At 35.0% G+C, this 18,609-nt stretch overlaps 1 protein-coding gene across 4 annotated transcripts; it reads right to left on the reverse strand.

Moving 5' to 3' along the window:
* Nucleotides 1–1,947: 1,947 nt before the first annotated feature.
* On the reverse strand, nucleotides 1,948–18,171 carry LOC110460845 (sodium/glucose cotransporter 5-like). Of its 4 annotated transcripts, none has more exons than XM_021514024.1 (15): nucleotides 17,886–18,171; nucleotides 16,312–16,383; nucleotides 14,914–15,018; nucleotides 14,275–14,334; nucleotides 13,646–13,750; nucleotides 13,129–13,234; nucleotides 12,816–12,896; nucleotides 12,461–12,666; nucleotides 11,303–11,438; nucleotides 10,779–10,886; nucleotides 7,862–8,012; nucleotides 7,343–7,511; nucleotides 6,395–6,610; nucleotides 4,402–4,564; nucleotides 1,948–2,362 (listed from the first exon to the last, which is right to left on the reverse strand). In XM_021514024.1, exons 1-15 carry the CDS (start codon nucleotides 17,973–17,975, stop codon nucleotides 2,127–2,129), a joined length of 2,004 nt encoding a protein of 667 aa, XP_021369699.1. In that variant the 5' UTR covers nucleotides 17,976–18,171; the 3' UTR covers nucleotides 1,948–2,126. The 4 variants fall into 4 exon arrangements, with proteins under 4 accessions (XP_021369699.1, XP_021369700.1, XP_021369701.1 ...); XM_021514025.1 differs by lacking the exon at nucleotides 13,129–13,234 and adding an exon at nucleotides 13,235–13,265; XM_021514026.1 differs by lacking the exons at nucleotides 14,914–15,018; nucleotides 16,312–16,383; nucleotides 17,886–18,171 and adding an exon at nucleotides 14,837–14,880.
* Nucleotides 18,172–18,609: the final 438 nt, after the last annotated feature.

Here is an 18,609-nt window from a genome sequence, read left to right on the forward strand (position 1 = left end):
TACAGATAGCATTTTATAGCCAGAAGGTGTTTTGTTACAGATAGCATTTTATAGCCAGAAGGTGCTATGTTACAGATAGCATTTTATAGCCAGAAGGTGCTATGTTACAGATAACATTTTATAGCCAGAAGGTGCTGTTACAGAAAACATTTATAGCCAGAAGGTGCTATGTTACAGATAGCATTGTTTAGTCAGAAGGTGCTATGTTACAGATAGCATTTTATAGTAAGAAGGTGCTATGTTACAAATAACATTTTATAGTCAGAAGGTGCTATGTTACAGATAGCATTGTATAGCCAGAAGGTGCTATGTTACAGATAACATTTTATAATCAGACGGTGCTATGTTACAGATATAATTTTATAGTCAGAAGGTGCTATGTTACAGATAACATTGTATAGTCAAACGGTGCTATGTTACAGATATCATTTTATAGCCAGAAGGTGCTATGTTACAAATAGTATATTATAGTCAGAGGTGCTATGTTACAGATAGCATTGTATAGCCAAATGGTGCTATGTTACAGATAACATTTGATGGTTAGACGGTGCTTTGTTACAGATAGCATTTTATAGTCAGACGGTGCTATGTTACAGATAGAATTTCATAGTCAGAAGGTGCTATGTTACAGATAGCATTTTATAGTCAGAAGGTGCTATGTTACAGATAACATTTTATAGCCAGAAGGTGCTATGTTACAGATAGCATTTTATAGCCAAATGGTGCTATGTTACAGATAACATTTTATAGTTAGACGTTGCTTTGTTACAGATAGCATTTTATAGTCAGACGGTGCTATGTTACAGATAGCTTTTCATAGTCAGAAGGTGCTATGTTACAGATAACATTTTATAGTTAGACGTTGCTTTGTTACAGATAGCATTTTATAGTCAGAAGGTGCTATGTTACAGATAGCTTTGTATAGCCCGACGGTGCTATGTTACAGATAACATTTTATAGTCAGAAGGTACCATGTTACAGATAGCATTTGATAGTCAGAAGGTGCTATGTTACAAATAACATGGTATGTCCAGAAGGTGCTATGTTACAGATAGCATTTTATAGCCAGATGGTGCTTTGTTACAGATAGCATTTTATAGTCAGAAGGTGCTATGTTACTGATAGCATTGTTTAGTCAGAAGGTGCTATGCTACAGATAGCATTTTATAGCCAGAAGGTGCTATGTTACAGATAACATTGTATAGCCAGACGGTGTTTTGTTACAGATAGCATTTTAAAGTCCGAAGGAGCTATGTTACTGATAGCATTGTATAGTCAGAAGGTGCCATGTTACAGATAGCATTTTATAGTCAGAAGGTGCTATGTTACAGATAGCATTGTATAGTCAGAAGGTGCCATGTTACAGATAGCATTTTATAGCCAGATGTTGCTATGCTTCAGATAGCACCTTCTAGCCGAAGAGGTTGAAGCCTGCTTTACAGGAAGTTTCAGCTAGCCATTCTGTCATATGGTAAGCAGATAGTTACAGGGTTGGATAAAGGTGAATGTAGTGTTACTGATAGATAAGTATAAAATTTATGAGAGGTTCACACTTAATTTTTCTGACAAATAGCAATATTCAACTACTAAAAATATTGAATGTAAAGTGGAGGTGATCTAAATCAGAACTGAAGTAACAGTTCTATTGTTCCTCGATCAGTTTTGAATTTACGATATTGTGAGGCTAACATTGAATAAATATACTACAATGATTTCATTTAATTATTTTAAAATATCATTGGGCATTTCATTGTTGATAAAATGTTAACACCCGGGCCATCAGGAGTGATTAGCATAGGTTGTTATAACTTGCTTCATAATTGTTGTAAAATAAGTTTACATTATTTGTTAAAATCGACTACATGTATTTTGAAAGTGTAATAAAACAATACATTTAAAAAACCAAAAAAATTAAAGCAAAAATACAAAATGGAAAAGGTTGTCAATAATTATTCTACGCATTCAGTATTTTTATTCGAAATCCATATCAATGTTATATTTGCTGTTTCCATATGTATTAATACAGTTATTAAAATTACTCAATGTAATGTAATTGTTGATGTACAGCATTCCATGGGTACGTTAAATATATAACGTTTTGCCAGAACAGAAAAAATCTTGAAAAGTTATGCAAAATAGCCGAAAAGGAACATCACTGCCCCTATAACAAAAACTGTGCATGCGTTCAAAAACCATTTAAACTTTGGTCGTTCCCTCATAAAGATTTGTTTTTGGCGCAAAGTCATGACAGTTATCTCTCTTCCCTTTTCTGGCTTTCCAAATAGAAACACGAAGAATTTCTGCTTGCAGGTTCCTTGCTCGTTCTGGTTTTGAGGAAGGACTATGTCTCCCTGATAGTCATCTATATAAAGACAAAAATCGTCAGTTACATGTAGATATTTATTTGCAAATATTTATTCTACTTTTTATTGTTTTAATGATATTCCAACACTATAGTAGTCAGACTTTTCAACATATAAACCCTCCCCAAATCAAATATATATAAACAATTTCTTTAAAACAACATTATTTACGTTTATAATTGTTATCGACAATTCTACCACGTCTACAATGTAACGACACTGTTCACTGATTGTAACCAAGTGTTATTGACGACACACCCTGCGCGTACACTGATTTTTTCCAACATATTTTGCACGTGCTGCTCTCTTTTTATGTTTTTCTGTATATTTGAAGATCTTCTAACGAACAAACAATACAGATTTTATTCAACCCCTAGATCTACTTAAAACCTGTCGAGTTCATGATCAAAATATTCTGCCGGAATAACCAAGAAGGTGACTTGTGATGACGAGCGATGTCGATAGATAGTATATTTTATCAAGGTTTAAAGTATAAACGTATGTGAAATGAGGTGGACACGAAAACATGATTTCATTACATATTGTACTTGTTAGAATAGTCATAAATGAATAACGCATTTCTGCTATAATTTTCCAACATATCTCTCAATCGTGATATATTCCACAACAATACAAGCTCATATGGTGATTATTTTTCAACTAATGAATATTTAGGTTTACTATCATAATTTTATTCACGCTTAAAGAATTGTGACGCCTTCGAAATTATATGTACATCTATGTGAATTTCACAACAAACGCCGAGCATGCGCGATAATATATTAAAGAATATCTCTGATTGGAAATATCCATATAATGCATTGTTTTATATCCCTGACACCTGTTCTCGCATTAAAACATGTTAAAACATGTATCTCACCAAAACACAGGAATAATATCCGATATCACAATCGATTCAAACGAATATCAACAGGAACTGTGGAGAAATCATGATAACAAACTGTCTGCAGCGTAAATTGAAACCCGTGTAATACAAACCCTGGATAGATATCTTTTTGGTTGACGGGACGAGTATTATTCAGAAAATCTCGCTCCGTTGAATAGGAAGCTAAATAATTGCTGACAGCTGTAGTTATTAACCGAAAAATCAAGATATAATTGTAGCACGAAAAGGCTAATACATTTGGTTTCCTATATTTCGTTGTTTACACAATTATTACCCGTAAATAAATATTTACCTGAGCTAGGTTACTTTAGGTTGATGTCAGGTAAATACTTACCTGAGCTAGGCTCCTTTAGGTTGATGTCAGGTAAATATTTACCTGAGCTAGGCTCCTTTAGGTTGATGTCAGGTAAATAAATACTTGAGCTAGGCTCCTTTAGGTTGATGTCAAGTAAATATTTACCAGAGCTAGGCTCCTTTAGGTTGATGTCAGGTAAATATTTACCTGAGCTAGGCTCCTTTAGGTTGATGTCAGGTAAATACTTACCCGAGCTAGGCTCCTTTAGGTTGATGTTAGGTAAATATTTACCTGAGCTAGGCTCCTTTAGGTTGATATCAGGTAATTGTTTACCTGGGCTAGGCTCCTTTAGGTTGATGGCAGGTAAATACTTACCTGAGCTAGGCTCCTTTAGGTTGATGTCAGGTAAATACTTACCTGAGCTAGGCTCCTTTAGGTTGATGTCAGGTATATACTTACTGGAATTAGGCTCCTTTACGTTGATGTCAGGTAATTATTTACCTGGGCTAGGCTCCTTTAGGTTGATGGCAGGTAAATACTTAGCTGAGCTAGGCTCCTTTAGGTTGATGTCAGGTAAATAATACCTGAACTAGGCTCCTTTAGGTTGATGTCAGGAAAATACTTACCTGAGCTAGGCTCCTTTAGATTGATGTCAGGTAGATATTTACTTGAGTTAGGCTCCTTTAGGTTGATTTCAGGTAAATACTTACTTGCGCTTGGCTCCTTTAGGTTGATGTCAGGTGAATATTTACCTGAGCTAGGCTTCTTAAGGTTGATGTCAGGTAAATACTTACCTGAGCTAGGCTCCTTTAGGTTGATGTCAGGTAAATACTTACCTGGGCTAGGCTCCTTTAGGTTGATGCCAGGTAGATTCAAGCTCTCCGCCTTTACTTTAAGTTTGCTGTCGTATTCCTCATCAGTAGGTATGCCCTCTTCACCGAGATGGTTACTCGATTTAGGAGTATATTTTACTCTTGTCCACCAGGTGAGTCCTTCTAACTGAATGAGAAAAGGGGATTTTACACCAACATTCTCTATCAAGAAAATACTTTACCTTAAACATACTGCAATCTCCGTGTTAGAGGCGGAACAATTGAGAGAAATGAAAAGATACTGCGTGTGCTAAAAGTCATTTTCTTAAAACAAAAGATATTATAAACAATATTTGATGAACAAATTTGACATAAACAGGGGAATGCTGTCCTGGGTGCATTCGGCATGGTATTTCAGTGAGATAGCACTATGAAGCAGGCATCAGATCCGCGCTATCACAAGGAGGTAAATTCACCAATACACCCTTTCTACACACATACATAAAAACACAACACATATGGAGGCACGTCCTTAAATGACCTTAGCTGTTGATAGGACGTTAAACAATATAAAACCAAAACAAACCCAAGGAAAAACGTCGAACCACTTTAAGGTATTTTAAGAGATATTTTGACGTCTACATTATGCAGATAGCATGCTATCTTTATCCGCTGCAGTATATGTTTTCTTAAATTAATAACTACCGGATCGAACTCTGAGTATCCCTTGAATTGTCCGCGTTGGTATAGCTATTTATAAGCCAAGGCTATGTGGCGCCATGGAAATACCGACTTGTAAAGGGAGGGGTCGTTAATATGATTATGGCTTTTCCCCCAGCATTTTCATCCATAAAATCTTTGAAAGTGGCGATCCACTAGTAAAACTATTGTATGGGTTATGCTGAATGTTATAATATATATATATATATATATGTGTGATTACCGTGCTCAAGAAATGAGAAAGAAATATCTATGGAGTCGAGGATGACTGTTTTATTCTGATAGTGCCAAGGTTATATAATATTACGATGAATACAATCTAACTTGTTGTCTTTTCGACTCTGCTATTAAAAAAAGATTTTTCAATGTCTAACTGACGGAAGTCACCTTCTCAGTAAAGATGTTTTTTAAAACTTGTACAGTTAAGTGATACGTGGTTTTGAATATTATAATAGTTTTTGCTATTCCGTCAATGATAGACCTCCTTATATCATATTGTATAACCTGAAACAAAAGACAAAAAACAAATGAAGGCTCGGTGTTTGAAATGTTAATTTCTGTTGTGTTACAGTTGATTAGCTATAGAATGACAGCACAGCGTTGTATTTGTGCATATCATATTTTTTTTTGTTATAAATGAAAACGTTAACAGCACACTTAAAATTATTGTTCGGCTTTCTTTAAAATTCAATTGTAGGGGATAAAGACTTTGAAACTTATGAAAAATGTACTCAGATTTTTCCGACATAAACTTAAAGCCCCAAACACGGTCTACAAATGTGTACACTGCCACCCAACACTTAGAGCACGCCGTGTATCGTAACATATGATATCTGTGGAAACGTTTAAGGCATGGAGAAGCATTAGTGACATTAACAAAATGTACTTAATATTTTAAACGTTTACAATCAATATAATTTATGATTCGCCGTCATTTAATCGTGTTATGCTGATATGTTTGGTTTCACTTAAAGACTCTAGTTATCTTTTTCGCTTTATCATATGTTGACGCCAAACGTTATAAACAATGATAAATACAACAATGTCAAATATCTAAGCATCAGTATCGGCGTGACAGACATTCTACTATTTTATTTATAGCTTTGTTATTTTTTCTTTAGCTTAATCAGGTTTGTAAGGTTTGTATTTGACTCGACATTTCCCCATTCAATATAATCCCCAGGAACCTGATTAACTGGACTCTCCTCGCTCGTAACAACTTTCACAAACCAAATACATTTGTAATCAGTATTTACACTCTCTTCAGACAGTAGTAGTAAACTGTGGTACATCTTACCTCTTCTGCATTCCTCCCTGTAGTTACCTTGCTGAGGATCACTATGGCAAGCGGAGTAAGAAAAGCTAGAAGAGTGCCGAAGTAAAGAAAATGAACTTTATACAATACAGCAGGCCTCGTTTCAGGCTCTCCACATGGTGGCGCTGGGTACACAAACTCCAACACCAGTCGTATAATTCCGCATCCATGCGCTATCATAAGCCCGCCGATAATCCCCTATATAGTGTATTAACAAATAAACTAAAGAACTAAAACACAACAAAAACATAATGATATGAAATATGATTATGTAGTTCTAGTATTTTTTTTAAAGATAGACCTCTTTATATCAATTATTCAACCGAAAGGACACGCTAATACATAATTACGTATTCAATACCGGAGCTCGTCTGCTTTTTCTCACTTTTCGATCTATAACAATAACACTTTTTCTCCAAAAGTACTTTTATGGTTCTATTTGGTATTATCGACTCATTGGATAAACCTGCAAGGATATGGTAAATACGGTTGGTTAATTATATCCAGTAGCACCAGCTACTTGATTTGATTGGTCAGTCTATCTATTATAACGTCAAACAACCATGCTTGACAGCGTCGCTACCTCATGATTCTTCATGTTTCACAGCAATTGATTATCCAATCGGAAGCAGACATTTTATACATTTCCAATGGATATGTATGGTGTTCCAGATAAAGTATGAACGTTGTGTGAGAAAAAAGTCCCCAAACTCATGATGGCTGGTTGCCATGTTCATCTCTCTCGAGATAGTTAATTTTCAAATTGTAAAAAACACCCGATTAATCGTGTGTCTTAATACAAAACAATCAACTTACGTATTGTGTAACTCTCTTCATATCGGAATAGTTTACCTTTAAAATATACAATGAAATATAATCAAAATTGATCGAAACTGTGAGACAGATAAATAGACCGATAGACTCGCTTACCCACTCAGTGGTTCTAGTCCAAAAAATTGTCAGCACAAACGCAGCACCCACAGGAGCCATTATATTGGCTTGCACCATATTAATATAGTTGAAAAGCTGTCCCCCTTGAGAGCTTTTAATCAGCGGAAGCCAGACGATACTTAATCCACACATAACCAGAATGACGACTCTGTGTGAAATAAAAATAAAAAATACTAAACGTTATCTGACATTCTTAACATGTTGAAGATGCTTTCCTTTATTAAAATAATATCAATAGCTGAAGCTACAGTGGGAAATTTCAAGGTAATTATCTTTATAACATTACAAATGCTAAAAATTGTTTGTGGCAATTGACTATTCCTTACCCCTACACAATATTTGCGTGAAAATATTTCAAAATATATACCAGTTAAAATAATCCTTATGAGTGTCGATTGTCTAGAGTGTACTATCTTTACATATCCACAGAGTAACCGTGTTTAGGTACACAGTGGTCGGAATTGTCTTTCTATATCAATGTTAACCAGTGCCTTGTACCTTCCAACAATTAGTAGTTCCCTCTGGGTAGATCGTGGTCGAAATCTCCGCCATAGATCCATGGTAAACAAAGTACTAGAGCTGTTGAAGATGGATGTTAGGGAACTCATGATGGCGGACAAAATCACAGCCATAAGGAATCCGCGAAGTCCTATATAAACCCATTATATCTTTGTTCATACACAGATAACGTGGTAATCGTATCATTAACAACAACATTTTTTAATTGGAAACTATTTATTGGTTGGTTTGTTTATATAAGTACAATGTAAAAGAGGAAATTGTCCCGGTGTGTGAATGTTGGGCGAAATTTTCCACATGCGAGTAATTATTTATAAATTAAGAGAGGGCTTATATAGGCTATGCCTGTTGCCCAATTGCTTTTGTACATAAGATCAATACAATAACATATTCTGAAACGAAATGAAATGAAATTTATAAATTATATAGATTATAAACAGAATCCATCAGAACTATTATTGCCAACAAGAAAATGTCCACACCGCTGTCAGTTTTAATAGTGACAACACGAACATTTTCACACCGCTATCAGTTAAATAGTGACAACACGAACATTTGTACACCACTATCAGTTTAAATAGTGACAACACGAACATGTCCACACCGCTATCAATTTAAATAGTGACACCACGAACATTTCCACACCGCTATCAGTTTAAACAGGGACAACACGAACATTTCCACACCGCGATCAATTTAAATAGTGACAACACGAACATTGCAACATCCACAACAGAATCCATCAGAACTATTATTGCCAACAAGAAAATGTCCACACCGCTGTAAGTTTTAATAGTGACAACACGAACATTTCCAGACCGCTATCAGTTTAAACAGTGACAAAACGAACATTTCCACACCGCTATCAGTTAAATAGGGACAACACGAACATTTCCTCACCGCTATCAGTTAAATAGGGACAACACGAACATTTCCACACCACTATCAGTTTAAATAGTGACAGCACGAACATTTCCACACCGCTATCTGTTTAAATAGTGACAACACGAACATTGCAACATCCACAACAGAATCCATCAGAACTATTATTGCCAACAAGAAAATGTCCACACCGCTGTAAGTTTTAATAGTGACAACACGAACATTTCCACTCCGCTGTCAGTTTAAATAGTGACAACCCGAACATTTCCACACCGCTACCAGTTTAAATAGTGACAACACGATCATTCGCACACCGCTGTCAGTTAAATAGTGACAACACGAACATTTACACACCGCTATCAGTTAAATAGGGACAACACGAACATTTCCACACCACTATCAGTTTAAATAGTGACAACACGACCATTTCCACACCGCTATCAGTTAAATAGTGAGAACACGAACATTTCCACACCGCTATCAATTTAAATAGTGACAACCCGAACATTTCCTCACCGCTATCAGTTAAATAGGGACAACACGAACATTTCCTCACCGCTATCAGTTAAATAGTGACACCACGAACATTTCCACACCGCTATCAATTTAAATAGGGACAACACGAACATTTCCTCACCGCTATCAGTTAAATAGTGACAAAACGAACATTTCCTCACCGCTATCAGTTAAATAGTGACAACACCAACATTTCTACACCACTATCAGTTTAAATAGTGACAAAACGAACATTTCCTCACCGCTATCAGTTAAATAGGGACAACACGAACATTTCCTCACCGCTATCAGTTAAATAGGGACAACACGAACATTTCCTCACCGCTATCAGTTAAATAGGGACAACACGAACATTTCCTCACCGCTATCAGTTAAATAGTGACACCACGAACATTTCCACACCGCTATCAGTTTAACCAGTGATAACATGAACATTTCCACACAGCTATCAATTTAAATAGTTACAACACGAACATTGCAACATCCACAAACACACCGCTATCAATTTAAATAGTGACACCACGAACATTTCCACACCGCTATCAATTTTAATAGTGACAACACGATCATTTGCACACCGCTATCAGTTAAATAGTGACAGCACGAACATTTCCACACCGCTATCTGTTTAAATAGTGACAACACGAACATGTCCACACCGCTATCAATTTAAATAGTGACACCACGAACATTTCCACACCGCTATCAGTTAAATAGGGACAACACGAACATTTCCTCACCGCTATCAGTTAAATAGTGACACCACGAACATTTCCACACCGCTATCAATTTTAATAGTGACAACACGATCATTTGCACACCGCTGTAAGTTAAATAGTGACAACACGAACATTGCCACACCGCTACCAGTTTAAATAGTGTCAACACGAACATTTCCACACCGCTATCAATTTAAATAGTGACACCACGAACATTTCCACACCGCTATCAATTTTAATAGTGACAACACGATCATTTGCACACCGCTATCAGTTTAAATAGTGACAACACGATCATTTTCACACCGCTATCAATTTAAATAGGGACAACACGATCATTTCCAAACCGCTATCAATTTAAATAGTGACACCACGAACATTTCCACACCGCTATCAGTTAAATAGTGAGAACACGAACATTTCCACACCGCTATGAGTTAAATAGGGACAACACGAACATTTCCACACCACTATCAGTTTAAATAGTGACAGCACGAACATTTCCACACCGCTATCAGTTTAAACAGTGATAACACGAACATTTCCACACAGCTATCAATTTAAATAGTGACAACACGAACATTGCAACATCCACAAATTTTCACTTTTATAGTTCTTGGCCCAAACTAATTAATATTTACGCTTCGCAGATGAACGATCGTGCAATACAATGTATGAGCTACAGTGTCGCCTTAAGTAAGCAAAAAGAAGTGATGAAAACATCACAAGCTGATTCGCAGTGTGAGCCATTTTTACGATTACCTAATGGATTTTCTTACCGTCAGGTAGAAGTTCTAGGACCATCTTAGGATAGGCGATATTAGAACAACCAACAGGATTTTCACATATTCTCATACACTCGTCAGGGTCGGCACATGCTACTTCATCTAGACAATACGAATGGTAATAAACAATACAAGATTTCTGTGTTTTACAGCTTGTGTACGGCACCAACTAGTTTAAATCAATACTGATTTCTTAAAAACCATAAATAACGTGCAATTTCCTTACAATCTTGTAGTTCTGTAAGAAACCAACAAAAGAATGCCTAAATATCTACTTGGGCAGCATACATATATCCTGATGTCGGTTACATGTTGAAATAGTTTGTCTGTGTACTTGTCGATTTCTTGTAATTGAGCAATTCGGTCTTTTGTTACAATTCCACATTTTATTTTAGAGGTATATCCTTTATCATGAAACATTGAATACGTCATTGCCGGACCACATGTTTAGGGTTGATTTGGTGAGGCATATAGGGTATAATATAAACAAACTGATGGTTACAGATCAATGCATTTACCTGGAAACAATACACGACTGATCAGTCCAGGAATTACCATCAGAAACAGAGGAAGAATTTTAAGAGAAGCCGCCATGATTGATCCTCCTTTAGCGTGTTCAATGTTTTTTGCCGCTAGTGATCGCTGTACAATTATCTGCGAAGCAAAATTGTTAATAATATAACTCTGACAGCATATATTTCATGACAGTTCTTCGGTTTGTCTCCTGTGGAAACGTAACTTCAAATATTGTTTGATTATCATTTTTGTATGTTTTTCTTTAAATATATTCAAATTGTCTTAACATTTGACTACATCCATCAATACATATTTATACATTTATTGGCATTGGTTTTGTCCATGGACTGATGTAAAAACAATAGAATGTTATTAAGTTCCCCTAACTAAGTGGGATACTTTGCTTTTGCTGTGTTTCTTCTTCTCGTCTTATTATTTTTCTTCATCTTCCTCATTATTATAATTTTCTTCCGTCTAAGTCTGGGCTTTCAGAAACTTCACATGAACATTGGAGGATATGATGTGTGTAACGCATTGCATTTCTGATTGGTCGTTAAGCATGGCCGCCATGGCCTCTGATTGATTGACACACTGTGATGCCGATATAGTATGGCATTTAAAGCTCTATCTGATGGGAGTAGTTTGGGGCGTGGGTTGTGTAACGGTATTCTTTAAATTAAAACTTCATATCACTGTAGTGTACAAAACGTCAGTATTTTATTCTGTATTTTCTGCCGCTCTTTGGCATCAAATATCACCAATATGAAACCAAGACCACTTTTCCAAGTGTCTTCGACTACAAATTTATAGTCAAATACTCGAAAGAAAGACCAGAAGGGAATGTCCCCATAGCCAAGTCAAAAGCAAGCGATAAGATGATTTAATACACCGACAAGCTTTGGTGTAAATTCATAACAGAACTATCAGCTCGCGACTGAACTGTATGACATTTTAAGGGTTCCTTTCAGCATATGCTTTTACATATCATAATAATCATAGTGAAGCAATCCAGAACTCATCAATATTAAGTTTCAAAAGATCAAAAGCGTTTTACTATGTTCGTTTATATTACGGATTTGTCTCCATCCAGGCACAAATCAAACAGAAATATTCGTGCTAGATACATTTAATTGAATGAGAGGTAAAAATCGATACTTCACCTGATCACAACACCAATACGCCAAACAAATCAGGGAGGCAGATATGATAAGTCCGGGCCACGGCTGCTCACTTCCGGCGGGATCTAGAAACACGTGAAAGGCATCTTTCCTCGGCAAGCCACAACTGGAGTTAACAAGTCGTTTGGTAGCCGATGAATTCATATATCGCTTTTCAAGGTTTTCAAAACTTCCCACTTCATTCATCCCTAGCGATAGAAGAATGAACGTTCAAATTAAGAACATTTGCTGGTACGCAATCATGCAACTCAAGTACTCAAGTAATCTCTGTTACTGCTGGTCATATATCTATTTACTACCCCCTCCCCCTCCCTCTCCAGTATAATTCATCACTTACCAACACCCAGTAACACGAAGGCACCGATTGTCATCACACCCGTCTGAAAGGTGTCTGTGTACATGACAGCAGTAAGGCCCCCTACAGAAAAATTGCGTGTACTTTACAAAAATGAGCCTCATTAAATATATACACGGATACAAAACAGCAATGTGACTCACTGATGGAGAAATAGGCATTTCAAGTAGGAATTGGTTTTTTTCTTCATATATATACATTTTGTTTTGCAAATACGTTGTGTGACTGTATTACCCGGGTGTTGTAGAATTTATTACCCAGTATTGTATATATGATGCAGCTGTGAAGTATTTACCTAATATGGTGTAAAAACCTGTGACAGCCAGAAGGATGATGACAGATACATACATGTTCCATCCGGTAGACATTTGTAAGAACAGGGAACCAGCGAACATACTTACCTGTATTGTTATGATAAGATAGAAACATGTTCTGTAAATAGATGAAATGTGTTCAATAAATTAATCTTCTCGGATATCCTTACCATTCTCATTGAGAGTTATCTTTTCCACTTGACATTATTTCATGAAGAACCGATATATCAAATTAAACTATTATATGGCCGATAACGCGCTGAAGACGAATTTCAAAATACAGTTTGTATATCTCAAGTTAGATTTTCATTCTAATGTTTCGTTGATTTTAAACATTCCTTACCAAAATAGAATATTTGAAAAACAACGAAAGGCATTTATCATACGTATACCAGCAAGTTGTTTGTTACACATTATTGCAGACAATATATGTTTATACTTAGTAAATACATCCGGGGTATTTGATATAATACTACTTCTCAACGAATTATACATTACCGCCAGTTTGGTGACGATGGCGAGCAATAGCGACAGACAAGAGAGATATGTCCGGATCTTGTTTCCCCCAAGGCGCCTCTCCATATACTCTGGTAGTGTATAAACCTGCATGCAAGATTCATTTAGTGACTATAAATAGGCTGCAAAACCCGGATATTTTATTTTTAACAATATACTAAAGTTACTTTATTTTATTTATTTTTTGTTTTAAGGAATTTCCCTGCGGAGGTAACATGGTTTTATAGATGTGTGCAAAAATACCTGAAATTCTCTGGTGTAATAATATAAAGACAAAGAAATATTTTTCATCATATACAAATTTCAGCGAAATAGATAATTATTTATACTAAATGATCAATAAATATTTGAAAAATTTACATGCATTATTTTAATTATAGAAATGTTTTATCATTTATCTTTGCATGTGTATATATTTGGATGTCAAATATTTTCATATAAATATATTAAAAAGAGTGACGAAGCGTTTTTCATTATTAAGGCATAACGAAAACAAGCTCGTCAAAGGCTTAATTTTGAACGATATCATATTTGATAAAAAAAATTGAGAAGATATATATATATAAGATCATAATATGGTTTAAAGTTCTGATTCAAGATATGTTACTTACACCAGCAGATATATAGACGGGAAGGAAATACCATCCTAGCAGCAAAATGGGGAATGTCGACTGCAATGAAACAGATATCACCAGCAACGATGTTCAGTATATTTCAATTATTTATATATTTGTAATTACATTATTAAATTATCAAAAGCTGTTATTATCTATCAATAATTAAAAAAATATCCTGCCGTTTTTCTTTTTGGTATACATTCTCTCTGTATTTTCAGACTTCGAGGGGCGATGGCAGCCCCGTAACAATAGGAATGAGTCGATGATTTATAGATCAATTAGGCAAAGTTTGGGCAATATGTGTGTTTCTTTAATCAAAGCCTATGTCTAATTAATATGAATTATTGCATGTGCAGAAATGTATAAAAAAAAATCTGCAAAGTTAGGACATGCCGGACAAATTTTGTAATATTGCATAGTAATTGAAATAGAAAATCAATAATAAATATCATTGGATGATAAATCGACTTCATATTATACACAGATAAATTATTGTGTTACGTCACATATATGAAAAATAACATTTGGCTTCACAATCTATTGATTAATAGCGAACCTGTATCTAGATATCAAGTGGTTTGACTTGAGTAGTAAAAGAATATACAAGTATATTTATAGGAAACACTGGTATACCATCCATTCAAACGTGATATTGGCGATTCCACTTGAAGCCGCAGACCCAGCAAGACCTACAAAGTGCTCACTTCCGATATTACTGGAAAATAAAGACGCTCCGACCTGAAATAAGATGCAGTATGTTGATCATCTATTGTCCATACTTATGTGGTTTGATATTTATGATAAGTAATTTAAAATTGCAAAAATATAATTCTATTATAACAAAATGGTAATGTAATATCAGAAAATGTAATGATAACATATTCCTGCAAAATTATTTTTTTTACATAAATATGTATTATTTTTTCCGTTGAAATATAAGGTTTTAAAGGTACAACTAATGTTGATATTGTTCTTCTGATGTTTTTTTTTTTTTACATTAAAGCGACCATTTACAGAGCAAATTAAGTGTTAAAATTAGTAACGATAGATGATGCTGGTTCTGACGTAACAAAAACATTGGAACGCTGCAATACAGCCTGCCTTGCTAACTACATGCGTATTTGGCGAGAAACAGATGATCTGTTCAGAGAAGGTTGTTGATTCTAAAAAGACAAATACCTCCACTTCCCCCATATTTTTACTTGTGATGCAAAGATGTAAATCATATCAAAATATATGCCCACATTTATTTTCCTCGTGAAAATAAAGATAACGTGTAAGCATTGCTAATGTTATCTCACATCCTGTTAGAAGCTGTTAATATCACATTATACCAAGATTTGTAGACTTATGTAAACATTGCTATTGTTATCTCACATGCTGTTAGAAGCAGTAAATATCACATTATACCAAGATTTGTAGACTTATGTGAGCATTGCTATTGTTATCTCACATGCTGTTAGAAGCAGTAAATATCACATTATACCAAGATTTGTAGACTTATGTGAGCATTGCTATTGTTATCTCACATGCTGTTAGAAGCAGTAAATATCACATTATACCAAGATTTGCAGACTTATGTGAGCATTCCTTTAATAAGTTTGGAAAGACATGTAATCAAAATACATACAAGATACGAAGAAAATTAAAATATAACATACAGCTGATGCATACACATTTAAAAAATTATATGATTACGTTCTTCAAACAAACTGTTTATTTCAAGATATATGTAACGCAACAGAGAGCGCCAATCAATATCATTTTTGAAGATATAAAGCGGGCCAATAACAAGAAATTGCACCTAATAGATATATTTATTAAATACAACAGAATTTAAGTTCAAATGGCCTTTCCCTGAGATTTTAGGGCCAGATACATGTTTATGTACAATAACCAGACCGTATACTGCTTACATCAATAAATTAAATGTTAATTAATCATGATGTTTTGTTAAAGTTGCAAATCTGTGAAATTATAAGACTTCACATTATGGTCGCAACGTAATTGATAAGATATCTTGGAGCATACCGTTATCCAGGGCATAGAATGACCTGCCAGAAAGTAACTTTTCACATTTCCCCGGTTCGATCGCCTCATTGACTGAAATTGTAAAGAAAACAGTAATCGATGTCACTGATTAGAAATGGCATCTTCAACTTTTATTTTCTTTACCGTTCTATATATCTTTTTTTCATATAATAATATAATAGTATTGACAAGATATAACATCACACATTTTGATTGAAAAAGGCATACTCAATGCCGGTTCTTTCCTATTGGGTTAGGAATATATGGTATACAACATATACAACAAAACAACATTACAATAAAATTAACCTCTTTTTTCTGCAATGTAAGCAGAGATGACAGTAGTAACTTTGAATTTGATTAAAGTGCTTCTAATTAGGGCATATAACTTTTTGAGTGGTATAGACGCATAGTTATACCCTTTCTAGCAGACTAATAGATACATATTTAAAAAAAAGTGTCACTCAATAACAAAGTGGCCAATCAAAAATATGCTTTCAAGATAAGTTGTTTGGTCAAGCCCATACTGGCTCGTACTCGATCTGTGTACTGATGAAGCGGAGAATTTGAAAAGGTCTTAAGCATCTTGTTTACACATTAAATGTGGTGTTGTATTAACAAAATTCTTACAAATTCATGTCTGTATGAACAGTAAGCTGAGTACATAAACACCGTGTTTAGTTTATGTGACACTAACATTCATGCATGTGAAATATTTCATTTATGAACCGTTTAAGCATTACACTAATTTGATGTAGCTTTGGTAATAAATTAAGGTATGTGCAAGAAATTCTTCATTTCATCCAATTTTGTCAAAAAACTACACGGCTCATCATGTTGTTAAGGCTAGAAATGGGCGTGGTATAAACATGGGGGGATGAACAAGATTGAGCCATGGTTCTTTAGCACATTAGAACACGGTCCTTGTCCAGTGAAATTACATGTTGCAAAAACATGTTAAAATGTTATGTAAATTCCAGACCACATTTGTCACGATGCAAGGTAAGGGAACGTCATCACATTTTGAAGTCAGACAATAACAATTGCAAAAACACAAATTTTAATGAACGCATTTGAGATTTAATATACAGGTCATAGCCTTACTAATACACCACAAATAACTTGTACTTGACTCCTGACGGCATGTGTGTAACAAGTGCAAGTGCTGTGTGTAAAAAGATATCACTTAACTTTACAAGTTGTTTGGCAGCGGTTAAAATGGACAACAGGAATGATTTTTTTTTATGCTTGAACGCATTTAAGAAATGTGGAGCATACAAAATTCACTAGAAATAAATACCTCAGTTATAATTAGATAAGACATAATCAGGTAGTATACTTTGTATTTGATCCGATTTGATATCTCGAAAATAGCTTAAATGTAATAAATAATTAATTATAGTAATTTCCATAATATAACGTTTAAATGCCTCCTTATCTAAATTTACTTTAGATAACACCAGACAAAGTACACTCAACATTTTTTTAATTTCTATTCGGTTTTAAATCTAAACATACTTTCAACCAGGTCTATCGTAATGTTGACACGTTATGTAATAGCAATGCACACTTACCCATAGTCCTATGGCCAGTACAGCAGTAAAGTATATAACAAGCACCAGACTGTCCGCCCAGTTGTCTATACGGCCCGCATTACTCGCCATATTGACCTGATTTTATTTCCCTAACAAGCACCAACGTTTATGTTGATATCCTGATTTGATATCTCAGAGACACCTAACATATCAAAGGGGTAATCGACCATGCAAAAAATATCATCGATGTACCTGTTGCTTAATATCAGAAAATCCCACAAGGTTTGTCAGATAGCATTCCTTAACATGTTTACTGTAGGTATGCCCAACATCCCGAGTGAACAATAGCTTCGTAGTCAGTGTAGGGAGTAAGTGTATACAATGTTTATAGTTTTGTGAAGATAATCGCACAGGTATTCTATCTCTACGTCATTAGTTTGGGAAAAACTCCAATGCCGCAATGCGGTAAATATTTACCTGACATGTTAGAAAGATGAGATTAATACTTAGGGGAAAAGTTGATATTTTCAACATGGTCACAGTGCAAACGAATTTTTCTGAGTTAATTCTGGTAGTAGGAATGAGAGAAAAATACGCTTTCATGTCCAGGGGTGTAGGATAGGGACACTCAACCCTCGAGATTTTCAAATTTGGCAAAACCCTCGGCAAAGCCTGGGGTTTTACCAAATTAAAAAAAAGCTGATCGTGGAATATCCCTATTCTACAACCCTGTGCATGAAAGAGTCTTAGAATCTTTTTATGC

The sequence above is a fragment of the Mizuhopecten yessoensis genome, unplaced genomic scaffold (genome assembly GCF_002113885.1).
Source record: "Mizuhopecten yessoensis strain PY_sf001 unplaced genomic scaffold, ASM211388v2 scaffold10487, whole genome shotgun sequence".
NCBI classification, from domain to species: Eukaryota; Metazoa; Mollusca; class Bivalvia; order Pectinida; family Pectinidae; genus Mizuhopecten; species Mizuhopecten yessoensis.

Excerpts from the sequence above, each read along its gene's own strand:
- LOC110460845 (XM_021514024.1), bottom strand. The coding sequence starts at position 17,975 with ATGGCGAGTAATGCGGGCCGTATAGACAACTGGGCGGACAGTCTGGTG. Across the intron at positions 15,019-16,311 it reads ATTCTATGCCCTGGATAACG|GTCGGAGCGTCTTTATTTTC; the intron begins GTATGCTCCAAG and ends ATCTTATTTCAG. Across the intron at positions 12,667-12,815 it reads CTTCGTGTTACTGGGTGTTG|GGATGAATGAAGTGGGAAGT; the intron begins GTAAGTGATGAA and ends TTCTATCGCTAG.